Source organism: Catharus ustulatus, chromosome 9 (genome assembly GCF_009819885.2).
Source record: "Catharus ustulatus isolate bCatUst1 chromosome 9, bCatUst1.pri.v2, whole genome shotgun sequence".
In the NCBI taxonomy this organism is placed as follows: Eukaryota; Metazoa; Chordata; class Aves; order Passeriformes; family Turdidae; genus Catharus; species Catharus ustulatus.
In genome coordinates, this window is record NC_046229.1 from 11,499,395 (window position 1) to 11,518,713 (window position 19,319).

A 19,319-nucleotide genomic window follows, 5' to 3' on the forward strand; every position below is an offset into this window, starting at 1 on the left:
AGCAGCGGGGTGTATCACAATATACATAGATTATGTCTCTTGGCAAAAATTGTCCAGGAGAAAGTGTAGCTGTTCTGAGTGACTGTCCATGAGTAATTCCCCTCTGGTGATGTACTGGCAGCATGTTTCACCAGCAAAGGGATGCCTGGAAGTGCCACAGGCTCTTACAGCAATGATTCCAAGTCAGCACTGCCAGACCAGTCACCACAGATGCATGACAGTTCCCATCTGTGACCCTTCTGCAACAACCATGAGTTCATGGAACTGCAGGCTCTGGGACTCCAACCCATTTCCTTTCCACTTGTACACTGACTTATTAGGTCAGCATGGTGCAATACTCCCCTCTGCTAACCACGACACCTTTCTCCATCATATACTCCTTTTAGCTGCAACCAGCGCAAAGATTTTCTCCTTTAATTTATTCTAATGCTTGTCAAATGACTGAAATCAGGTTACCAGCATTTTAGTCACTCAGATTCACTCACCCTTCCCCTTCTTAAAGGCAGGTCTACATTCTCTGGTGATACACTATGCTCTCACTTCCTACAAAACTTCGACCTGGAGTGCCAGCTCAGCCAGAACTCTGTGATGGAGACTACATTTGTTTTGCTGCTGACAGTGAACATTTAGCCAAACCTGTCCTTTTTCTTGATTAATGTTTCCTCTCAAGTTTTTACTTGCTTCTAGATATTTCTGGTTTAGTGTGAAACAAAAAGCAGTTGAGCTTTCACATTTCCTTAGGTCTATATTCCACTGCTCCTGTTTCTGAAAATATTGTGTCTCCCAGGGCACTAAGGTATCACACAGATATGTGGGAGGCTGTTGTGCCAAACTGTATGTAACACATAAAATCCCCTGCCCCACTGTTCCGCTGCTGCTTCTGCATCACACTGATTCTTTCTCCTTATAACATCTCCTGAAAATCCTCCTCTCTACACAGCACTTATCCCTTCCTCAGTATGCAAGTGCTGCCAAAAGACTAACACAACACAGAGCAAATCCCTCTCAGCTGCAGGGAGAATAAGCTTATCTGACCACTGACCCAGCAATAAATAGCCACTCGCCTTTCATTTACTCTTTCTCAGATAAGCTCCCTTTGATTTCACTTACTCAAGAGAGGACTAAGCAAGGATCCCAGTACCTGGCCCAGAATATCTGGTACAGCAGATCCAAGCTGCTCCAGCTGCCTGAAGGAATTCAGAAGGTCTCATTACCCACCTGTGACTGAAAGCACTGAAAAAATTAACAGACTGAGTAGCAACCCAGGTAGATTTGTCAAGAGTGAATTATTTAAAAAAAATTCTTTATACAGGCAAAAAATTATCATAGGTGAGAAGCAAGACATGAACTGGAATTCAGTAAAGCTTCTGACAGATCACTTTCACAAACATGTCAAAAACTGTGATACAAGCCCAGAAGTGGCCAAACATCTATCCAGGAGGCTCAGTGGGCTCACTCTAGGAATGGAAGGACGTTAATACTTTGGGGGTCTGCCTAGGAACCAACATTGTTTAGTGTTTTCATTATCAACCTGGATGATGAAGTAAAAAGTATTTTTTTAGTTTATTTAAGGAAGTTTATTAAATTGCAGAGGACATGAATCTGGAAAGAATGGCAGGTATGCTGGGAAGCTCTGCCAAAGGAACTTGGCAAACTGGAGGAGTGTTCTGGAAGAAAGGATTGGTAGGGACAAGCGCACAGTGCTGCTCTTTGGCACGAGGAGCCAATGGCACAAGCACAGGGTATGGGGCAGGGGAAGTGGCTGCTCTCCAATTCTTCCTGAGACCTGGAGCTTCCAGGAACCCAACACTCACCTTCAGTTCTATGCCACTGAGGAAAAGGCCATCGAAACAGTGGTTGCATAAAGAATGAGAACTGTGAGGTTAATGAATTATCTATTTGCTCCTCCTTTTTGTTGTAGTCTGTACATTTTTGGGCACTGCTCTTTAAGAAAAAGATGAATTAACTACAAGCATTCCAAAGAGCAACTGGAATTAAGAGATCTGGAAAACATCACCTAAAAGAACTGAAAAAAAACTCAGAGTGTTTATTTGAAGAACTGAAGGACAAGGAGCCAATCACAAGAACACTGAAGTAATGCACAAAGCTCAAGTTCTTTCTGCTCTCTGCCAAGCCGGGCATTGAAGCATTCAGTTAAGAGAACTGAACCACTCTCACCAGTCCAGCAGGTTTTAGCAGACTATTTGCTGCATCTTTCCAAGAGCAGGGGATACAGCCCAAGAATCTAGGGATGATGACTTGACTGCAAGCATCATGTGGAAATTTAATTTGTTTTGAAATAAACCAACCCATCCCTTGAGCTTCAAGCTAAACACTAGGAGTCCCTGCAACTGCATTCGAGTTGCAAGGCACTGACACTGCCAGGGCTTTCCCTTTCCCTGAATGAGGAACAAGAGCCTGACATAAAGCAAAGAAAATGACTTTTGATTCAATTATTCATGTTACGAAACCCCATTTGTGCTTGCCCAGAGGTTGACAGGTAACTTTATCTGTCTGGTAGCAAGAAAATAATTGCAAGTTGGTGCCAGCATTAGACAAGAGCGAAGTACGAGCCCTTAAGGCCCTCTCTGTAACAACCACACACAATTATATTCCCAGACTGTTTCGTTCTGTATGTGGTGAGCTGCCAACCTCCTCTCTCTGTCTCTAAACACGATATAATATGCCATCCCCTGAATGCTAATCCATTTGTCTTCTTATTTGCTGAAAAGTCATCAAGCAACATCTGAAAACGGATATATAAGATGAGTAAAACAAGAACTATACCTATTATTTATTTGGGATTTTCTGACAGAAAAGCCATTCACTGAATGAGAAGTCAGTGATCACAACCTGATTCCATTCTGGGTAGGTAAATTAAAGAGAGCAATCCTGACTATTAACAGGTCCGTGGTGCTTCAGAAGGGCACTCATGAAAATGATGGCGCAAAATTTTCACATGGAGAAAGCATTGTATCCACCACTTCAGTGTTCTAAAATGAGACTTGATACTGTTGTTCTGGATGATACTTTAACCAAACAGGAATCAGGAATCTCAGTAACCAAGCAAAATACAATGGCCTGTGCTATTCAGGAGGTCACATTAATTCTGGCTGCAGCCTTTCCAACAAGTTGTGCTGCTGCTGTCACATCTTGTCCCCAAACTCCCATTTCTTCCCCTTCTCATTGCTCCTTTCCTTCTTCTGCTCTTAAATCCTAAGAGTCCATAAAATCCATGCAAAAGCTGGTCCTTTTAAATACTCTTTAGGATAACTAAAAATGAATTTAATTGTTCATAGTACACACCAACAATCTAGAACAGCAAGCCTCATCCGTGATGCAACACAGATTACAGAGAGATGTCTTTGTAAAACATATTTAATTAAAGCTGAAGTCCATGTAGGTGAAGAAAGTCTTCACTTAAATGCAGAAGGACAGTGGAACTCTCCTCAGACCAAAATGTGGCAGATATGATGGTGATATAATGTCTGCCCATTGTACTAATTAAGTGACCTTCACAGCGCCAGCTGATAGCGTTCTTACCACTTTCTCCTTGTAAACAATGTATTTCAGCCACTTGAAATCCTGCCATTTGAATCCTGCCAGAACAAACAGGGAATCCTTCTCATACTGCTCCATTTTCTGGATTGCACCTTCAGGATATGTGATCCGGAGTGTTGTCTTGCCACCCACATCTTTTTCAAAGCCCTTCACTGGAGCCGAGTTCAGCCTGCAGGGCAAGCAGAGAAGAAAGACACTGTCACGGATTCCCACTCACACTCAGATTCCCACTCACCCTCCTGTGTGTTGATGACACAGCAATCACTGCTGGGCAAGAGCTCCCTGTAGCAGCTGCTACAGTAGCAAATGTTAATTCTCGCAGTTCTTCATCACAAACACTTAGGGAGGTTTGTACCAAGTGACAACAGTTTAATTAGAAGCTACATAAATTCTATCATTGAATATAATGCAAACCATTCCTGCATATCGACTCCTGTGATTTAAATAGGTTGGAGGCTTTGGAAAAGAAAAGTGAAAAATATTATCCTTGTAAATGTAGACTAACAAACTAAGCATTAATATGTTAACGTCCTATTGCTCCTGTGATGTGTTAGTTGAGTTCTGCAAAGCTGTGCTGAAAGAGATGATGCAGCTCCTCATCAGTTTAAACAAACTGAAACTGGTCTCATTTTCCAACCCCAGCCCAGAGCTTACACTGCTCATTTTACCTGCAGTGAGGCTGCACAGGGAAATAAGCCAATTAATAATTCTAAAAAAGAAAATCCCTTAGGAACAATCTGCACCTGGTTGAATTCCCCAAACCGGCCCATCGGGAGGGTGAGTTGCCTTGCAATGCCAGCACAAAGGAGGAGGTTGGGCTTTCCAAGAAAGCTTTCTGCTGTGGAAGTGCATCCCACTCTGAGAACACTCAAGCAGTCACACAGCTTTGTGCTTGGAGACACTGATTTCTAAGGAGATGCTCCGTATTTAGCTGTACTTTTGTTAAAACATTTCTCAGGAATGAAGTTTTTTCTCTTGAAAAAGCAAACTGTTTTGGCATGAAAGCAATGGTGACTTTCATGACATTAAAGTTTTCAGAATTTCTATTCAAAACTGAAAAACCCAAAGCTGAGGAAATTTCAAGTAACTTGGAATACAAATCTTGTTGACATCAAACAGCAGCCTCTGATGACACAGGATTGCCTGCTTGAATTATTGCAGCATTCTTGAGTTGGTCTAGTTCAATATACTGGAAAGTGCTTATGGACTGCAAATTTTGCCATGTAGGAATGTTAATGAGAATCTGGATTTGTCTTTTTCTGCCTGGGTAAGCATTTTACATTGGAAAACTTTTAGCAGAATAAAAATCTGTACAAAATCTGAAATTATATTCAAAATCTAGAGGAACACATTCTTAGGCATTTTTAGCAAAAGTACTTATTTTATCATCAGGAATAAAATATTAAAGGCAAAACAACTTAAGAATCAGCACCACCACAATTAATACAGCAAATGAAGTCTTTTCCCATTGTTTATAACCTTTTGTAGCCTGACTTTGAGGAACTAGACCTGAGTACAATGCTCCCAGCCAGCCTGATCCTTTGCTTTTTCCTCTGTTGCTGATGGTGCATTCACACATCACTCACTTCCTCTGTGGGCAGCACTTAAACTTTAAGGTGTTGTGTCTCTTTGGGGCAGATGACCTTATATAAAGCATGTGGCTCTAAAGGTAACAGAATACTACCAATACTATCAATACTCTGCAAAGAAAGCTAGTTTTACATATTTTCATCTGTTTTCTTTAGGATGAGGAGGTGTCTGCAGTTGTTTCAAATGTAACTGTGCAGTTCTTTGACAGGGTTTCTCCCATCCCCAACTGCTGGGTTCACTGTTTTGCTGCTTTGTTAACACTCCCATAACTTGGGAGCCCTAGTATCTAGACAGGAAATAATCAAACCATTTTTCCCAAGTGAAGTGAACTCAGGTCTCCAGCAAAGGGCCAGAGTGTGAGCTGCTGCTGGAGCCACAATGATGGAGCCAGCACCAGCAAGGCCCAGGGCAGGGCTGGCAATAGAGCAGGGAAAGTTCTTGCAGCCATGGCCCATGTCCACAAAGGTGCAGACCCCACAGCACAGTTAAATCTTGGAAAACCTCAGTTAGGATGTCAGGCCTCCTTGTACTGTCCATGGACAGGCAGTTTTCTCCACAAGAAGTTCCAGTGTGTTTTTGTGTCTATGTTCACAGAGTGTTCTGTCTCTAAGATTACATATGGAGATATTAACTCCTAACCTTGGAACCATAAAGATCCTTTCAGATACCACTCAGGTATCACCATCAGGTGAATCCCTATCTGGTTCTAACCAGGAATTTCTGATACACACTTATTTTTGCCCAGTCTGCAATCTATTCTAAGAAGGTATTTCAGAGCACTGACGACTGACTGGTGCAGGAAGTCCTGCCAGGTAAATTGTGTGACAGCTGGGAATAACATCTGCACTGAAATCTGATAATGTCTAGTTAAAGAAAAACAGAAACTCACTCCTAGCTCTTTTAGAACTCTTTTACACAAAGCTGAATTGGACTATCTTTACTGCAAAGACAGAATTTCTTGCTGCAATTAGCAATCCTCACATGAGGCATTTAAGAATTCCACATACTGCTGGATTGCTCCTTTGTCCACAAATGCACCAGAATTTTTCATTTAAAATTCACTCCCTAGGCCCCAAATATCATCCTTCAAAGGAGTGCTGCAGTGTATGAAAAAGGATGTTATAATATGTGGGACTTCCCCAGCTTCCACAGGAATAAAGCAAGCAGTTGGATACATATCCAAGCACCTGGCTTCATTTAACCTTTACAGTTGACTTCTCTCTCCTTTATCCATCCCACCAACAGCACAGGTGCTCAGCTGCCCTCTTATCCTCTCAGCTTGCAAACTGACATAGATTTACTGATGTGGAGAGAAAAAGTTGAACTTTTCCTTTGGAAATTAAATAGTGGCCTTTCTGATGTAAATCTTAGTGGGTGGCTTAGTCCAGATGGATTGAAACTGTTCTTTTGCTACTTTTTGAACAATCTGAGCCCAAGGAAAGGCTATAAACTCCACTTTAATTCAGTTGAAATAACTACAAGTCATCCGACTATGACAAGGAGTAAGAGCTCTTTGTTAACAACTGATAGTGGGATGAACTAGGAGAAGGGTTGTAAAAATTTTGTCATCCCTGTGTCCAGCACACTGATGGAGAAGCAGGGAACCATTCACAAGAACTGAAGACAGAAAGGGATCTTTTCTTGGTCTTTTTGTCCAGACTTAGAGGATATTTATTTCTCTCTGTATGTCATATTCTTTCCTTACACATGGGAGAGAATAGAGACTGTGCTAAATAACACCTGCCTTAAATTCTTTTATTAAACCCCTTACTTCCTCTACCTTTAGCTAAGAATTTGATATTTGCCACCATGTCTTAAAGTTGATTAAAATTGAGAGAGATTATATCAGACACATTTCTTTTAATACAGTTATCTTATCAAGAAAAAAACCCAACAACTTAGACTATGTTAAACCAATTTCATAAACTTACATTGCAGTTTATCCCACTTTCATTATTTACCATCATAATATTTTTTTACTCATGACTCAAAACCTGATGGAAAACTCTGCTTTTTTTTTTTTTCAGGTCAGACTAATGGGTCTGTAGCTCCCTAGAGCACATCCTCCCTTCCTCCTACACACACTCTCTCACTCTCCATTAGTACAGGTATTATGTTTGTTAATCTCCAGTCACCCAGAACACCTCCTTGACTTGACAGATTTATTACTCAGAGTTATGACTAGACCTGTGATTTCACATATCAGCACGTTTTCCAAGCATTCTGAGATGGCGATGATCCAGGTCCTCAGCAAAAGCAAGATGTCCTAACTCTGACTGTGGTCCTTTGCTCTCCCACTACTCTGCTTCTGCTGCCTTATTCAACATTGTCATCTGTAGTGACAGATGCCAAAGTATTGCCAGTTTCTAGGGCACACTTACAGGTGTTTAATCACTGCTGGATCCTCTCTCATAGACACTTTCTGCTTCCTAACCTCCTGTACTGCACCATTCTTAGTCCTGCCCATCCTAAATGTGAAGCAGCTCCTGGGGAATACTACATGTGTACGACCAAGAATACTCTCCTGAGCTACCATAGGGATACATCTGGGAACAGATCCAACAGGGTGAATTACTGCTTCACCACCTAAGGGCATCACAAAAGCAGCAGCTTTTAGAAAGGAGCTATGAAGGGAAGGTTCAAGTGATATCATACAAGGTTCAAGTGATATCATACAAGAGACCACATTCCCAAGAAGCCGTGGAAAACAGAAGGCTTGAGGAATGCCTTTATCCTTCGATGTGATCATCATTTATAACAAACCTTTTTAGGCTCATGTCCATTTTTACCCGTCCTGTAAGTTAATGCTTCCATACAAAGGGATACTGTCACTAGTATCAGGTTAAAGTTTGCCCGTATAACAAGTGAATTGATACAAAAACTGAATATGTGACAAGAACTGTAATGCCAAAGACTCACCTGATAACAACATCATAGTCATCAATTTTTAACCCTAATGACTTATTTGCAAGTACTCCACCATTTCCCACAATAATACATCGCCGGCAGCTGAGACTGTGGAAGAAACAGAGAAGTGATTTTTGTAACAGAACTTCAGACACACAGAGAGCACATATTTAGTCTGCATGCATCTGAGAACTACAGGAAACCTCTGTGAATATTAAGAAGTAAGAGGGGGACAGAGATACACTTGATCCCCAGCTCACCTCGTCATGCCCAGGCATTACACGTGATAAACTGCTTTCAACACCTCACACCACGTGTAGCCTAATGAGATGAGCTGTCAGGACAAGCAGCTCCTCTCCCCCCACACCCCTGGTATGATGGGCTTGAATCAAACCCATCTGTTTACTTGAACGATCGCATAATTCATTCAGCACTGAAATAACAATAAACTAAAGGCTTAGTGAGGAAGTCTTCTCTCCAAGCAATTTTATGAGTTCAGGCAGATTGTGCCAGGTTATTTGGGGTGTGCTCACCTTGCTGAGAGCAAAATTGCTGCTGTTACTGTGAGACTTCAAGAGACAGAAAAACATTAAATCGAGAGGAAAAAAATACACACCCCATGCCTGTCAAATAGAAAACATAAATGGAGACACAATAGGTGAGGAAAGAGAAGGAAAATAACCTTAATTAACAAAGAAACAGGAAAGAGAAGGGAGAGAACAGTTTCTCGTGGAACCCTGAGTCACGAGAACTCTCTGCAGCAGATGTTAAAAAGCGATTTTGTTTTGAAGACAGAGAAAGGACTTCTTTCCAGCCATCTAATCCCAAATGCAGCTGGCTCTTCTGGCAATGTGCCCCCATCTCTGGTAGTTCACTGAAGGAATACGTGTCTGCAGAGCCTTTTTCGGAAAGGGTCCAAGGCAATCAGTTGTTTGGAGCAGATCCCTGAACTAGGCTGCCTTCCTAGTCCCAGGCACAGTCAACTGGTCGCTTCTACGCTGTCCTCTCTGTGAAAAGTCTGAAGAGCCAGCATGAGGAAACTCTGCTTATGTGGGGACCCTTTTTGCAGAGCAGGGCTGGAGCGCACTCAAAAGACGCAGCTAAACCACTGAAGGTCACTCTGCTGACAGAGTTGCTAGCTGGAGACACGTGCAGAATTAACAGCACCAAGAAATGCTCAGGAACAGCTTCCCCTGCCCAGATAAAGCTCCACTGCAGATCCAAGTCTTTCCAAAAGAAAAAACTACCTCATGCAAATGGACATATTGAGGCCCAGAGTCCCCAAGGGCTGAAGAAGCATATGTGTTTGTGATAATCAAAACACAATAGAGAAAGAATTTTATAGATGATGGCATAGCAAAAAAAAAAAACCTGTGCTGGCAACAAGGAGAAATCAGACACAAGCTCTGGTTCAAGCAGTATACTGTGACAAAGAGGGAAGGGAGAGTCAGCCCCAAGGACACCAAAATGAGTGACAAAGATGGTAACAACTTTGACAAAACCTTAAAGGGAAGGGTGCTATAGGAGGGAGAGAGACATAACACAGTTCTGGCCAAGTGGTATTTCAGAAGGAAATACACTCTTTTGATGATTATGACAGGAAAGTTTGACCTCCTAAACAACAAACTGCTGGGTGAAATACTGTACCTTCTCTACTCAGCTGTCTTGCAGCTATGACTTTTGAATTTTCAGTTTTGAAGAATACCGTGCTGAAATCCAAAGGCTGCAAGCTCCAGGCACTCCACTCTATCCTCTTCCCACTTACTGTTAGGATGCTCTTACCAATTCTGAATATGGATCTGCTTGTTTCAACCTCAAACCACTTAAATGCTTTCTTCACTTTTCTGCTAAATTAAAGCACCATCTACTGTCAGTAGTTCCTTCCACATCTGCATGAGATCCACTTACTGAGACAGCACTGTGTATAAACATTTGCCTCTCATAGGACAGACTGGTGAGCACGAGCTGCTCCACACGTGATAAAAGAACCAGTTCCACCAGCCAAAGCTGTTCCAGCAGCTTTCATGGCCCTGTTCCCACACAAGACCCATTGGCTGATCAAACCCCACTCTTAATCCTCTGTTGACCATGCAAACTGGAGTGAGTTCATCACATCTTGCACAGTCTACCAGCTCTTCTAGGTCTTGACTCACACATGCAGTACCTCCCTGAAAAATTCTCAACATCTGTCCAGATCTCCAAAGTACTGATTCTGGAAGACCAGCATGCAGAGATAATGCTGCTCAAGGGACAGTGCCTTTTACACAGAGATTTTACTGACATCACCCCAATCCCCTTCTTACAGTCAGTGGTTTGTAGAATATAACCCATATCTTGTAAACATGAGCTGCATTGTTACCTCTGTGATGCCTGATTTTTGATTTGGCTCCAGGGAAGGATGCAGCAAAATAGTCAAGACTGGCTTGGCCCTCCTGCTTGTTACTTTCCCAGTCTTTGGTTCTGGCAAATTTTCCTAGTGGAATTTCACATTTACTCCAGGCTGGTTTTAGTCCCTGTGAACACCTGCCAGCAGGGTTACACTAGAAGTGTCACTAAAGGATTAATTCTCTACTCTTACAATAACTTTTTAAAGCTGTGTAACACATCCTATTCCTAAAAAGGACACCTCTAAATGATGTATTATAGAATCAGAACATAATGGATTGAGACAAATAACTAATGTGTGCCTCTAAAAGTTTATCTTTACCATTCAAGCTTCTAGTTCATCTAAAAATATATCCTCTACATGGCAAGATTTAATTTCCACAAACCCAAAGTAACATAACATCAGTTATGTTGCCATCCTGGCTCTGTTCTCTGCAGGATTTTTCCTGCAAAACCAAACAAATCAATTACAGCTACCATATTTCTCCAGGAATGGCACATTTGCTGTTCTATCAAACATTCCAAGAAGGGCTAAAAAGCAAACAGCAATAACAAAAATAATTCTTTAACTCTTCAAACACTCTTCAGTGCTTACTGGTTTTAAAAGACATATAATTGTCATTTACTATCCTTGTAGTTACTAATAAAAAAATCACAAAGTATTTAATTGTTGCTGTAAAATAAGACAACTTTCTATCTTTACCCCCAGAAATGAAACAAATACTTAACTGAACGGTTCTGCCTTTACTCATTTTAACTGATAGGTTAATCACTCTTGCCTAGCTTCATGTCTGAACCACTCTTCTACCCTCGTGGTTCTGACATATTTAAATGCATTCTCCTTTTTCCTTAAGTCTGCAGATAAGATTTTTCATTAGTAACTTTCTGACCCTAAGGTCTCATCTTTGATCTTCTAACAGCTTAAATTTCTTTCAAATGTACTCTGTCTGCTGATTGTGCCTGAGCATGGAAAACCTGCACAGTCATTGCTGGCTCCAGGCTAGTTTCTGGGTGAAGAAATATAAAGTGCAAGCGGCATCAGTTACAGCTCAATTGTTTCTCCACAAAGAAGTGTGCAAACACCTTTGTGCTTGTTTACACAGTATTTCAAAGCCCCATTTCTTTTCTAGAAGAGTTCAAGGACTGAATACATCAGACACAGCCCATGTTTCAGTTTGCTACCAGGGTGGTATGAAGGACAGTCATGGGCTTCCCACAACAGATACTCCCTAAAGCCCTAAGATGGGAGCTGCAGCCAGATGTACAGACTCTTGACACAGATACTCCAAGGTTCAGTTCATCTACACGAAAAGCAGGATTTTCTTGAACAATATAGAACTGTAAACATATGTACGCGTTGTAGCAATTCCTATTTCCTCTTCTCTCTTATCAAAGTGCTTTAGGGATTTGTAGGGGGTGAAAAACCACAAAGCCTTTCTTTATGCAACTTTGGATCTGAAGGCTTTGAGGAAAGATATAACAGAATAATTAAAAAATACATCTTTAGGGTAGCTGGTGCTTAAGAAAGCTTAACATATTCTGGTTTCGTCTGGCTGCTATTACTTAAATGGGTGCTATCAACCTGAACCAGAGGGATACACACACCTCTCTTGTTCTATCAAAACCCTTCCTCACTTGTTTAGGTAATATACTGCCTTAGTAAAGACTAACTATATATATAGCTATAAGCTCAAACTCTCTGTTTTCTTTCATTAACAGCTGGAGGCAATACAAAAAAAGTCACTCAGGTCTTTATGTCTTCTCACAGGAAATCTACATGTCATCACCACAGAGATGTAACCCAAAAAACCACTGAAGGCCAGCCAGCAGATGGGCTGTGGAATTATAAACCAAGCCCTGATCCATTAGCAGATGAGGGACAGGTCACTGGAGGAACCACTAATCAAGCAGTGAAAATGTCGGCAATATAAGGGGGCCTGGAAAAGCCAATGCAGGGCAAGAAGCTTCAAAGATGAGGCCCACTGACATCTGCATTAGGGAGAAAGACATGCCAGCTCAGAAGGAGGAGGTCAGTGGTTCTAGAGAAAATCCCCTGGATCACCAAACTTTTCCAGACAAGCTCAGGGGTGGGTTGTAACTACCCTCCTGAACATCACTGCAGCGTTGCCTACCCTGTGCCCTGGAGCAGGAGCAGGTTACTGTTCAGCACAACGGTGCTGTAATAAGGAGTCATGAGGCAAGCAGGGCACCATGTACACTGTGTTACAGGTGTGAACCACAGCTTTTGTTCATATGCCCTCCAGCTGCTGCTAGTTATAACACAAGGGAGGGATTAGTTGAAGTGAGTTGGCAAAGCTGCTGTGGGATGATGAAAAGTGCACGCATACCCGGAAGGATCACGTTTGCCTCATTTCAGCACCATGTCAGTACATTGTGTCAGGAAAGGTGCATCAGGATGCCCTTTAGCACAGGAATAATCAAACAAATGAGTTAATTTCCAGGGCTTATGAGAGACAAGTGAATGCAATTTCTGAAGGACCAGCTTTGTGAAGGAGGGCAGAAATGGAGAAGCTTGAGTAGGAACAAGACCAAAGGCTTGGTGTAGACATCCTCCACCACTCAACTCTAATCCTCTCTTTCCTTCCTGTGCTCTCACGCACTGCTCTGACCTCACCTTTCCTGCCTCTCCCACCCTTCCCCTGGGAAAGCTGCCTTCAGTGTATAGTTGCACGAACACTTATTCCAATGGGCTGGGCAGTGCTCACCCTCCCCACCCATCCCAGCCTCTGCCTCTCCTGCTGCCATTTCAGTTCTGTGCCCACACAACTCTTCAGTGGGAGGGGAGCTCTGGAAGCGAAGTCACTGGAATGACCTGGGTTGAGAGAAAAACTCAAACTGGAATCATCTCACTGATTCACTTTAAAGTACCTTTTCAAACAATAGCAGCAGCACAAGGAGAAGAGCAGCAGAGTAGCAAATATGGCTTCTCAGACTGGCTTTTGCCAACAGAGAAAATGTTGGTGAAACTCCATTCTGAAAAGAGGGTGAACCTGGAGCCTTTTAACTGCTTCTAGAACCAGCCCACCAGACTTCTGAGAGTCTACAAGTGTGATGGTTCATAAGATCTCCCAAGCCAGACCCCTTGTACTCACAAGTTTGATTTGTGTCTCTTATCTAATTCTTCCACAATAAGACATTTTCTCAGTCCTTTATCATAGAACTGAGAATTGTTTGGGTTGCAAGAGACCTTTCAAGGTCCTCTAAGTCAGGCTTTCTCCAGTTGCTTCAAGGTATTGAGCAAAGGGGAGAGGTCTGGACTTTCTCCTTGACCAGTGAGCAGCAAGGGAGTAGCTAAACTCAAGGCTCTGCCCCCAGCACACTGGTGCTGCCATGGAGAGGAACTGTCAGGATCTGCTTGGAGCTTGAAACAAGATGAGAAAGGAGCTAACTCTCCTCCACCAACTTTCTAGGAACCCAAAATGGCAGATACTCATTGCTGCCAGCACTGGAATTCAGTGATGACCATAGCTGAAGAACATTTCTGGAATGATACCCAAGTCTTCATCTGTGCCCTACTCACCAAGCTGCTTTACCAGAGCAGCGCTATGGCAGCCTTAACACGTCCTACAGCTCCCAAGCTCTTTCTCCTAATAACTCCTCTGTTGCAACTCCATCCACCTCCTCCTTTAGGCTCTCTTTGCAGTTTGCTATCCCAAGCCTTCTTGAGTCCCTTTTCTCTCATACACACTTCTATTTTTACCCTTCCTAAGACCTGCTCACTTGGAAGGTATTCAATTGTCATGCATATGTACTACACAACAAACATCCACTGATATGGATTTATCACAATTCCCAAGGAAACAGTACTTCCCCAAGATATCTGCTTGTTTACACACCACCAAACCTTGTTACTTCAATATCACAGAAATAAATGTCTAGCCTGTTTCTGAAGTCTCATTTGCACTTGGTATCTCAGGGATTTTACATACATTTCACAGGGCTTGAGTGTTAGTTCTTTCCTATCTCTGCACCAAACCCATTGTAAAGAACACAAACCAAAGTGAGCAGCTCATGCTAGAGTGGTTATGTTTCAGAATCTCCTGCAAAATTACTCTTTAAAAGCCTGAAACATTCTACTCCTCACAAAACAGGTGAGCAGCAAGGGTCACAATTACATTAACCTTCACTGCAAGAATCTTCTACCTGCCCTCTGTCATTAAGACTAATTTCACATGAATAACCTTCTGAAAGAGTCTATATGTGGATTTTTCAACAGATTAAAATCTTAACTCTCCAACCAGAGCTGAGATAAACCTCAGATGGATGAGACTCAGTTGTGTGCAAAATCTTTAAGAAGGTCATTCATAAAATGGTTTTACTTTCTGGACATAATTTCTCAAATTAATCCAAAGTCTGAAGGCTAACCCTATCTGGCACTGCTGTGAGGCAAGGCAAACTTCAAAGAAACCTAAATTAACACACAGACTGCGCAAGACTAGGAATAAGCTTTCACACAGAGAGTAACTCCCAAGGCAAGTTCTACAAGCAGCATGAGAGATGCAGAAAAGTTGGAAAAACTTATGAATTTTGTAATAAAAAGTGGGCAGAAGGGGACCTGGGCCAGGAAATAAAACCCATGTGTTTAGAAAGCAGGAACTGTGTTGTCAGCCTGGGTCAAGTACCACTGGAAAGACGTATTACCAGGACTTTGAAAAGAGCTCATGTCCCAGAGTAAAAACCTCTGACAGCTTCTGAAAAAAACTACCCCTAATCCAGGAAGTGGCACTAAACCAAACCTGCAGGACAAATGGAAGGAATGACAGAAAAGCAAGGACAGGAAGGACTGAAGGACTATCATTGGGAAGCTGATTGTAAACATGTCAGTGAGTTTCAGAAACAACCTCTACAACAGAATTGAAGAATCAATCCTTCTTCTAAAGGAACCAATTCAAATAGCACAGGACTCAGGAGACTGCTATCCTGTTCATCCTAGCACAGGCTTGGCCAACACAACCAAATATTCCTACTTTGAGAGTGAGGTATTAATGAAAAACATTTTTGAAATACGTCAGTCCTTTCCTTCTAAAGTTTCTTGCAATCCTGTTGCTTTGTCAGAAAGGCTGGAAAAGAGCAAACTGTTTACTGAAAACCTGTTATTTAATTTGAACATGGGGCAAGAGGATGTCTTGTAACAACATATGAAACAAAAGATGAGGAAATAGTCAAAACTAAATGCTTTTTTCTACTTATGTTTGACTTCACAGAGGTCTCCAGAGTCTACAGATTTACTACAAAGAGGACTCAGTTTTCATCTCCTGATTTACTCATCCACATCCAAATGTATTGGCAATAATTTCTGGCAAAAAATGTCTAACAAAATTTATTTAGGACATGTGGAAAAGAATCACTTCTACTCCTTCTGTTCTGAAGGTCTCGGGTCTCATCTTACCTGTCAAGAGCTGGAGTTAGACGATAATCTTTGGTTGCTGACAGGATGGCTTTGATCAGATTATCTGGGGAGAAAGGAAGAAGACATTAGGAACAAGTTCTCACTTCTAATGGAAATGAGAAACAATGTGGTGTAAAGCATCTGTTACTGGAAGGAACTGAAAGGTTCTCACTAGGAATGAACACTAAGTTGAAGATTCCTGTTTTCTCTGGACAATGACCTTCACACACAGCCTGCAAAGACACATTAAGGGCCAAATTCTGATGCAGTGTGTAATTGCCTTGCATGGAGAGTGTCACAGGGAACAAGCACGTATATTTTACATTAGTGATTTCATATCCACTGCCCTGAGATGGCAGTTTCACAAATACTTCAGACATGAAAAGGCCAGCATCACTGTCACTGCTTGTCTTCAGAAAAGCTTTTATGTGGCTGAGTGAACTGGATGCAGGAACAGAACCACGCTAAAACGGATGCTTTTTATTCTGTGAGTTACTTTCTGTTCAGGTTCCCCAGTCTGTCTTTCTTCAATTACAGCACCATAATTGCATAAAGAAATGCTCATGGAACCACAGCCTACACTGATACCCTGTGAATGCTGCAGATGATATACGTAATGCAAGCATAGGCACACACACAAATTAAATGCATTAAGTTGCAGAAGCACAATAATTACAAATAAATAATTCTATTGGCTATGGAAACATTGGAGTCTGCTTCCTTCTAGATTTTGTCATTTGTCTCTAATTTTTCCACCTCTCTTCTTTAGAGAGGTCCAAACTCTTTTACCATTGCCCAACCAGGGCCAAGAAGCAGCAAGCCTCTGGCTAGTTTATATTTAAAAATGTACCAGTAACTTCAAAAATGTGTGTACTTGGTTTGACAAGTCCATCTGCCTCCAAATCCTGACTAACTGTGGTCTTATGCAGATGCTCAAGAGGAGAACAAAACCAAAACAAACAGATATATTTCCCTGAAATTCTCTTCTGCTATTTAACTGTTTTCAAATCAGGGATTTCATACATCAGATATGGCTTCTTTGTATCTGGTAACCTACAATGATTTCTATTCCATAAGCTGAGAATCCTCCTTGATCCATATAGATATTCGGCCACTTCCCTTTGCAATTTTGAATATGGCGTCTCTAAACTTCATTTATACTGGAAAACATTGTTAACAATTAGTGCCTTTCCATCTTTGCTTGGGAGATTGCAAATTACTCCAATATACTTAAATGTATCAGTCAACTAGTTCAAAAGTTCTTAGGAAACACCAGTCAAAATGAACAAATAAGTCTCATTTCTTTACAAAAGACTAAAAATAGTACAGAAACATCAAGAAAACTGAAGACAAGTGATTTTTCACCTCAAACTCGAACAGCTTTCCTGACAGACACTAATTACTGCAATTAGCACAGTTAGGGGAGACCCTTTCACAAAAATTCTGTTCTTCTCCACTGCACCCTTCCTCAGCAGCACCAGGACAAATGTGTGGGATAAATACAGGAGCTCAAGTCAGCCCTTGTGCCAAAGAGCTTTGAACCTGACAACAAGCTGGCCAGACACACCAAGGTGATAAACAGACAACTGACAATTACTTGGAGATTTGTGGAAGTTTCTGACATGGCAGCACTGACAGCACCTGCCAACCATTACAAGCTGGGGAGTGTGATTGCTTTCAGATCACAGATTGGAGTAAGGGATGAGGCAATGTATAAGGGTAAAAGCAACTTTGATAACAAAATAGTGGTGTTTAATTTTCCTTAATCTGAAGAATTTCTTCTGATGCATAGGCAGCAGGCTTCCCCTCCAACAGGAATGCTATTCTCCTAAATCTGCCATAGCAATAGGTTGCTGTGACCTCTAATGGCATCCTGCCACAATCCTCCCCTTGGCCTGCTTCACACCTTGGCTTTTGCTGGGCAGCATACTTTACTGATGTTGTTTTCCCACATTCTCAGAGAGGAGATCAAAGGATTGCATGTCAAGGGCTGCAACCTCCCATCCACCAAGCTTTTGTTATGCCAGGTTTGCTCTACCACCCACAAGTTACACTCTGCACTACTTGGAGACCATCCCATGGACTATTTTAGAAAGAGCATTAAAACAATACAGTTGAGTGATGAACTCAAATTATTCTGGTTTACTCATCTTGCCAGAAAATTAGCAATGCCTTCTTAGTGAATGCTCAGGAATGAAATATAACTACTTTAGGAGTGGATATGGCAGCATTTGGAATGGAGGTGCTTCCCAAACAAAAGCAAAACAACAATATTGAGCATTCAGTACAGATTATGAATGGACAAATAGGAGACAGCTCTTCAGCAGACCCCACAGTCCAACAACACATGACATCCAAAAAGTTTGGAAGTTGCACAAATCTCAGTGTTACTATTCAAAACTGCTGAATGAAGCTCAATGAAACAAAGTACTGCACTGTCAGGTGTTCACTCACAGTAGGAATGAAGGCGGCACCAAGTCCATCTGGTCTAGTCCTCTTTTTGGAAGCCAGGAATGGCAGCTACAGGCCAGAAAAAAACTAATGGCTGGGGCAGGGGACAGGTACTAGATCTTTCTAGCTGAGCTGGAGTTCTACTCCACTGTTGCTACGGTGGGTGCTTGCACTTGCACCTTGATGCTGGCACTAGGATGGAAAGACAAGACCTCCTCCAGAAGGAGCTACTGTATTTTCCCAAGGAAAGGTTTGAATGATCACCAGATGCTGCTGTGGCTGATCTGCAACATTGCAAAAGATTGCAAAGTAGTAAGGAACAATAAGGAACCACTAGGAAAATCTTTTAATACAGCTGGGGCAAGGTGGAGGATCACTTGCAATCACCACTGCAAAGACTACTATCACAGATACCACTGACCTGCAGGACACAAAGCAGGGCTCACCTCCAGGCTGTGACTAGAGAAAATTGGGCACCAGGAAAGCAGGTGCATTATGTAAAGTCAATTGAGACATGCTCTCTCCAGGGTAGGAAGGAGAAGGGGTGATGAACACAGTCTGCCTTATACACCTATGTACTGAATGAAAATAATGGGTGCAAGTACAAGTAACAAATACTTGTGAAGAAAAATTCCTTCCTGGTTCAAGTAACAGGATTTGGGCACAGCCACTGCATGGAAGTCAAGGACTGAAAGAACTTTTGCAAGGAAAAAGAAAGCCCAAGTTGTCTACATGAACACACATCAGCAGGGCAAGCAATCTACTGCAGCTTTCTGCAGCCATAGCCTGTTTATTTTATTTTATTTTATTTTATTTGTCATGGAGAATTTAGATCATTGGGGAGAGTGGGAGATTATTTAACCCATTCATCTATCAACCACTCTGCACGCACTCTTACTATAAAAACAAAGCAAGAAGCCTCCACACATTTTTCTCCCATCTAGAGGAGGAGTTGACTACATTTAGCTAAGAATCCTGAGTTATCTTGACATATTCTATCAACTTTGCCTTATAA

General features: G+C 41.9%; 1 protein-coding gene across 11 annotated transcripts in view; it reads right to left on the reverse strand.

Annotated features, from left to right (window-relative positions):
• The window catches only part of ST3GAL3 (ST3 beta-galactoside alpha-2,3-sialyltransferase 3), a 178,144-nt gene that overhangs the window by 41,384 nt on the left and 117,441 nt on the right, over positions 1 to 19,319 (reverse strand). For all 11 annotated transcript variants that reach the window (XM_042779551.1, XM_042779549.1, XM_033066987.2 and 8 more), the window contains 3 exons: positions 15,854 to 15,917; positions 8,071 to 8,166; positions 3,544 to 3,730 (listed from right to left, as the gene is read on the reverse strand). In XM_042779551.1, coding sequence (XP_042635485.1) covers positions 3,544 to 3,730; positions 8,071 to 8,166; positions 15,854 to 15,917 — 347 coding nt within the window. The remainder of the gene's footprint in view (positions 1 to 3,543; positions 3,731 to 8,070; positions 8,167 to 15,853; positions 15,918 to 19,319) is intronic.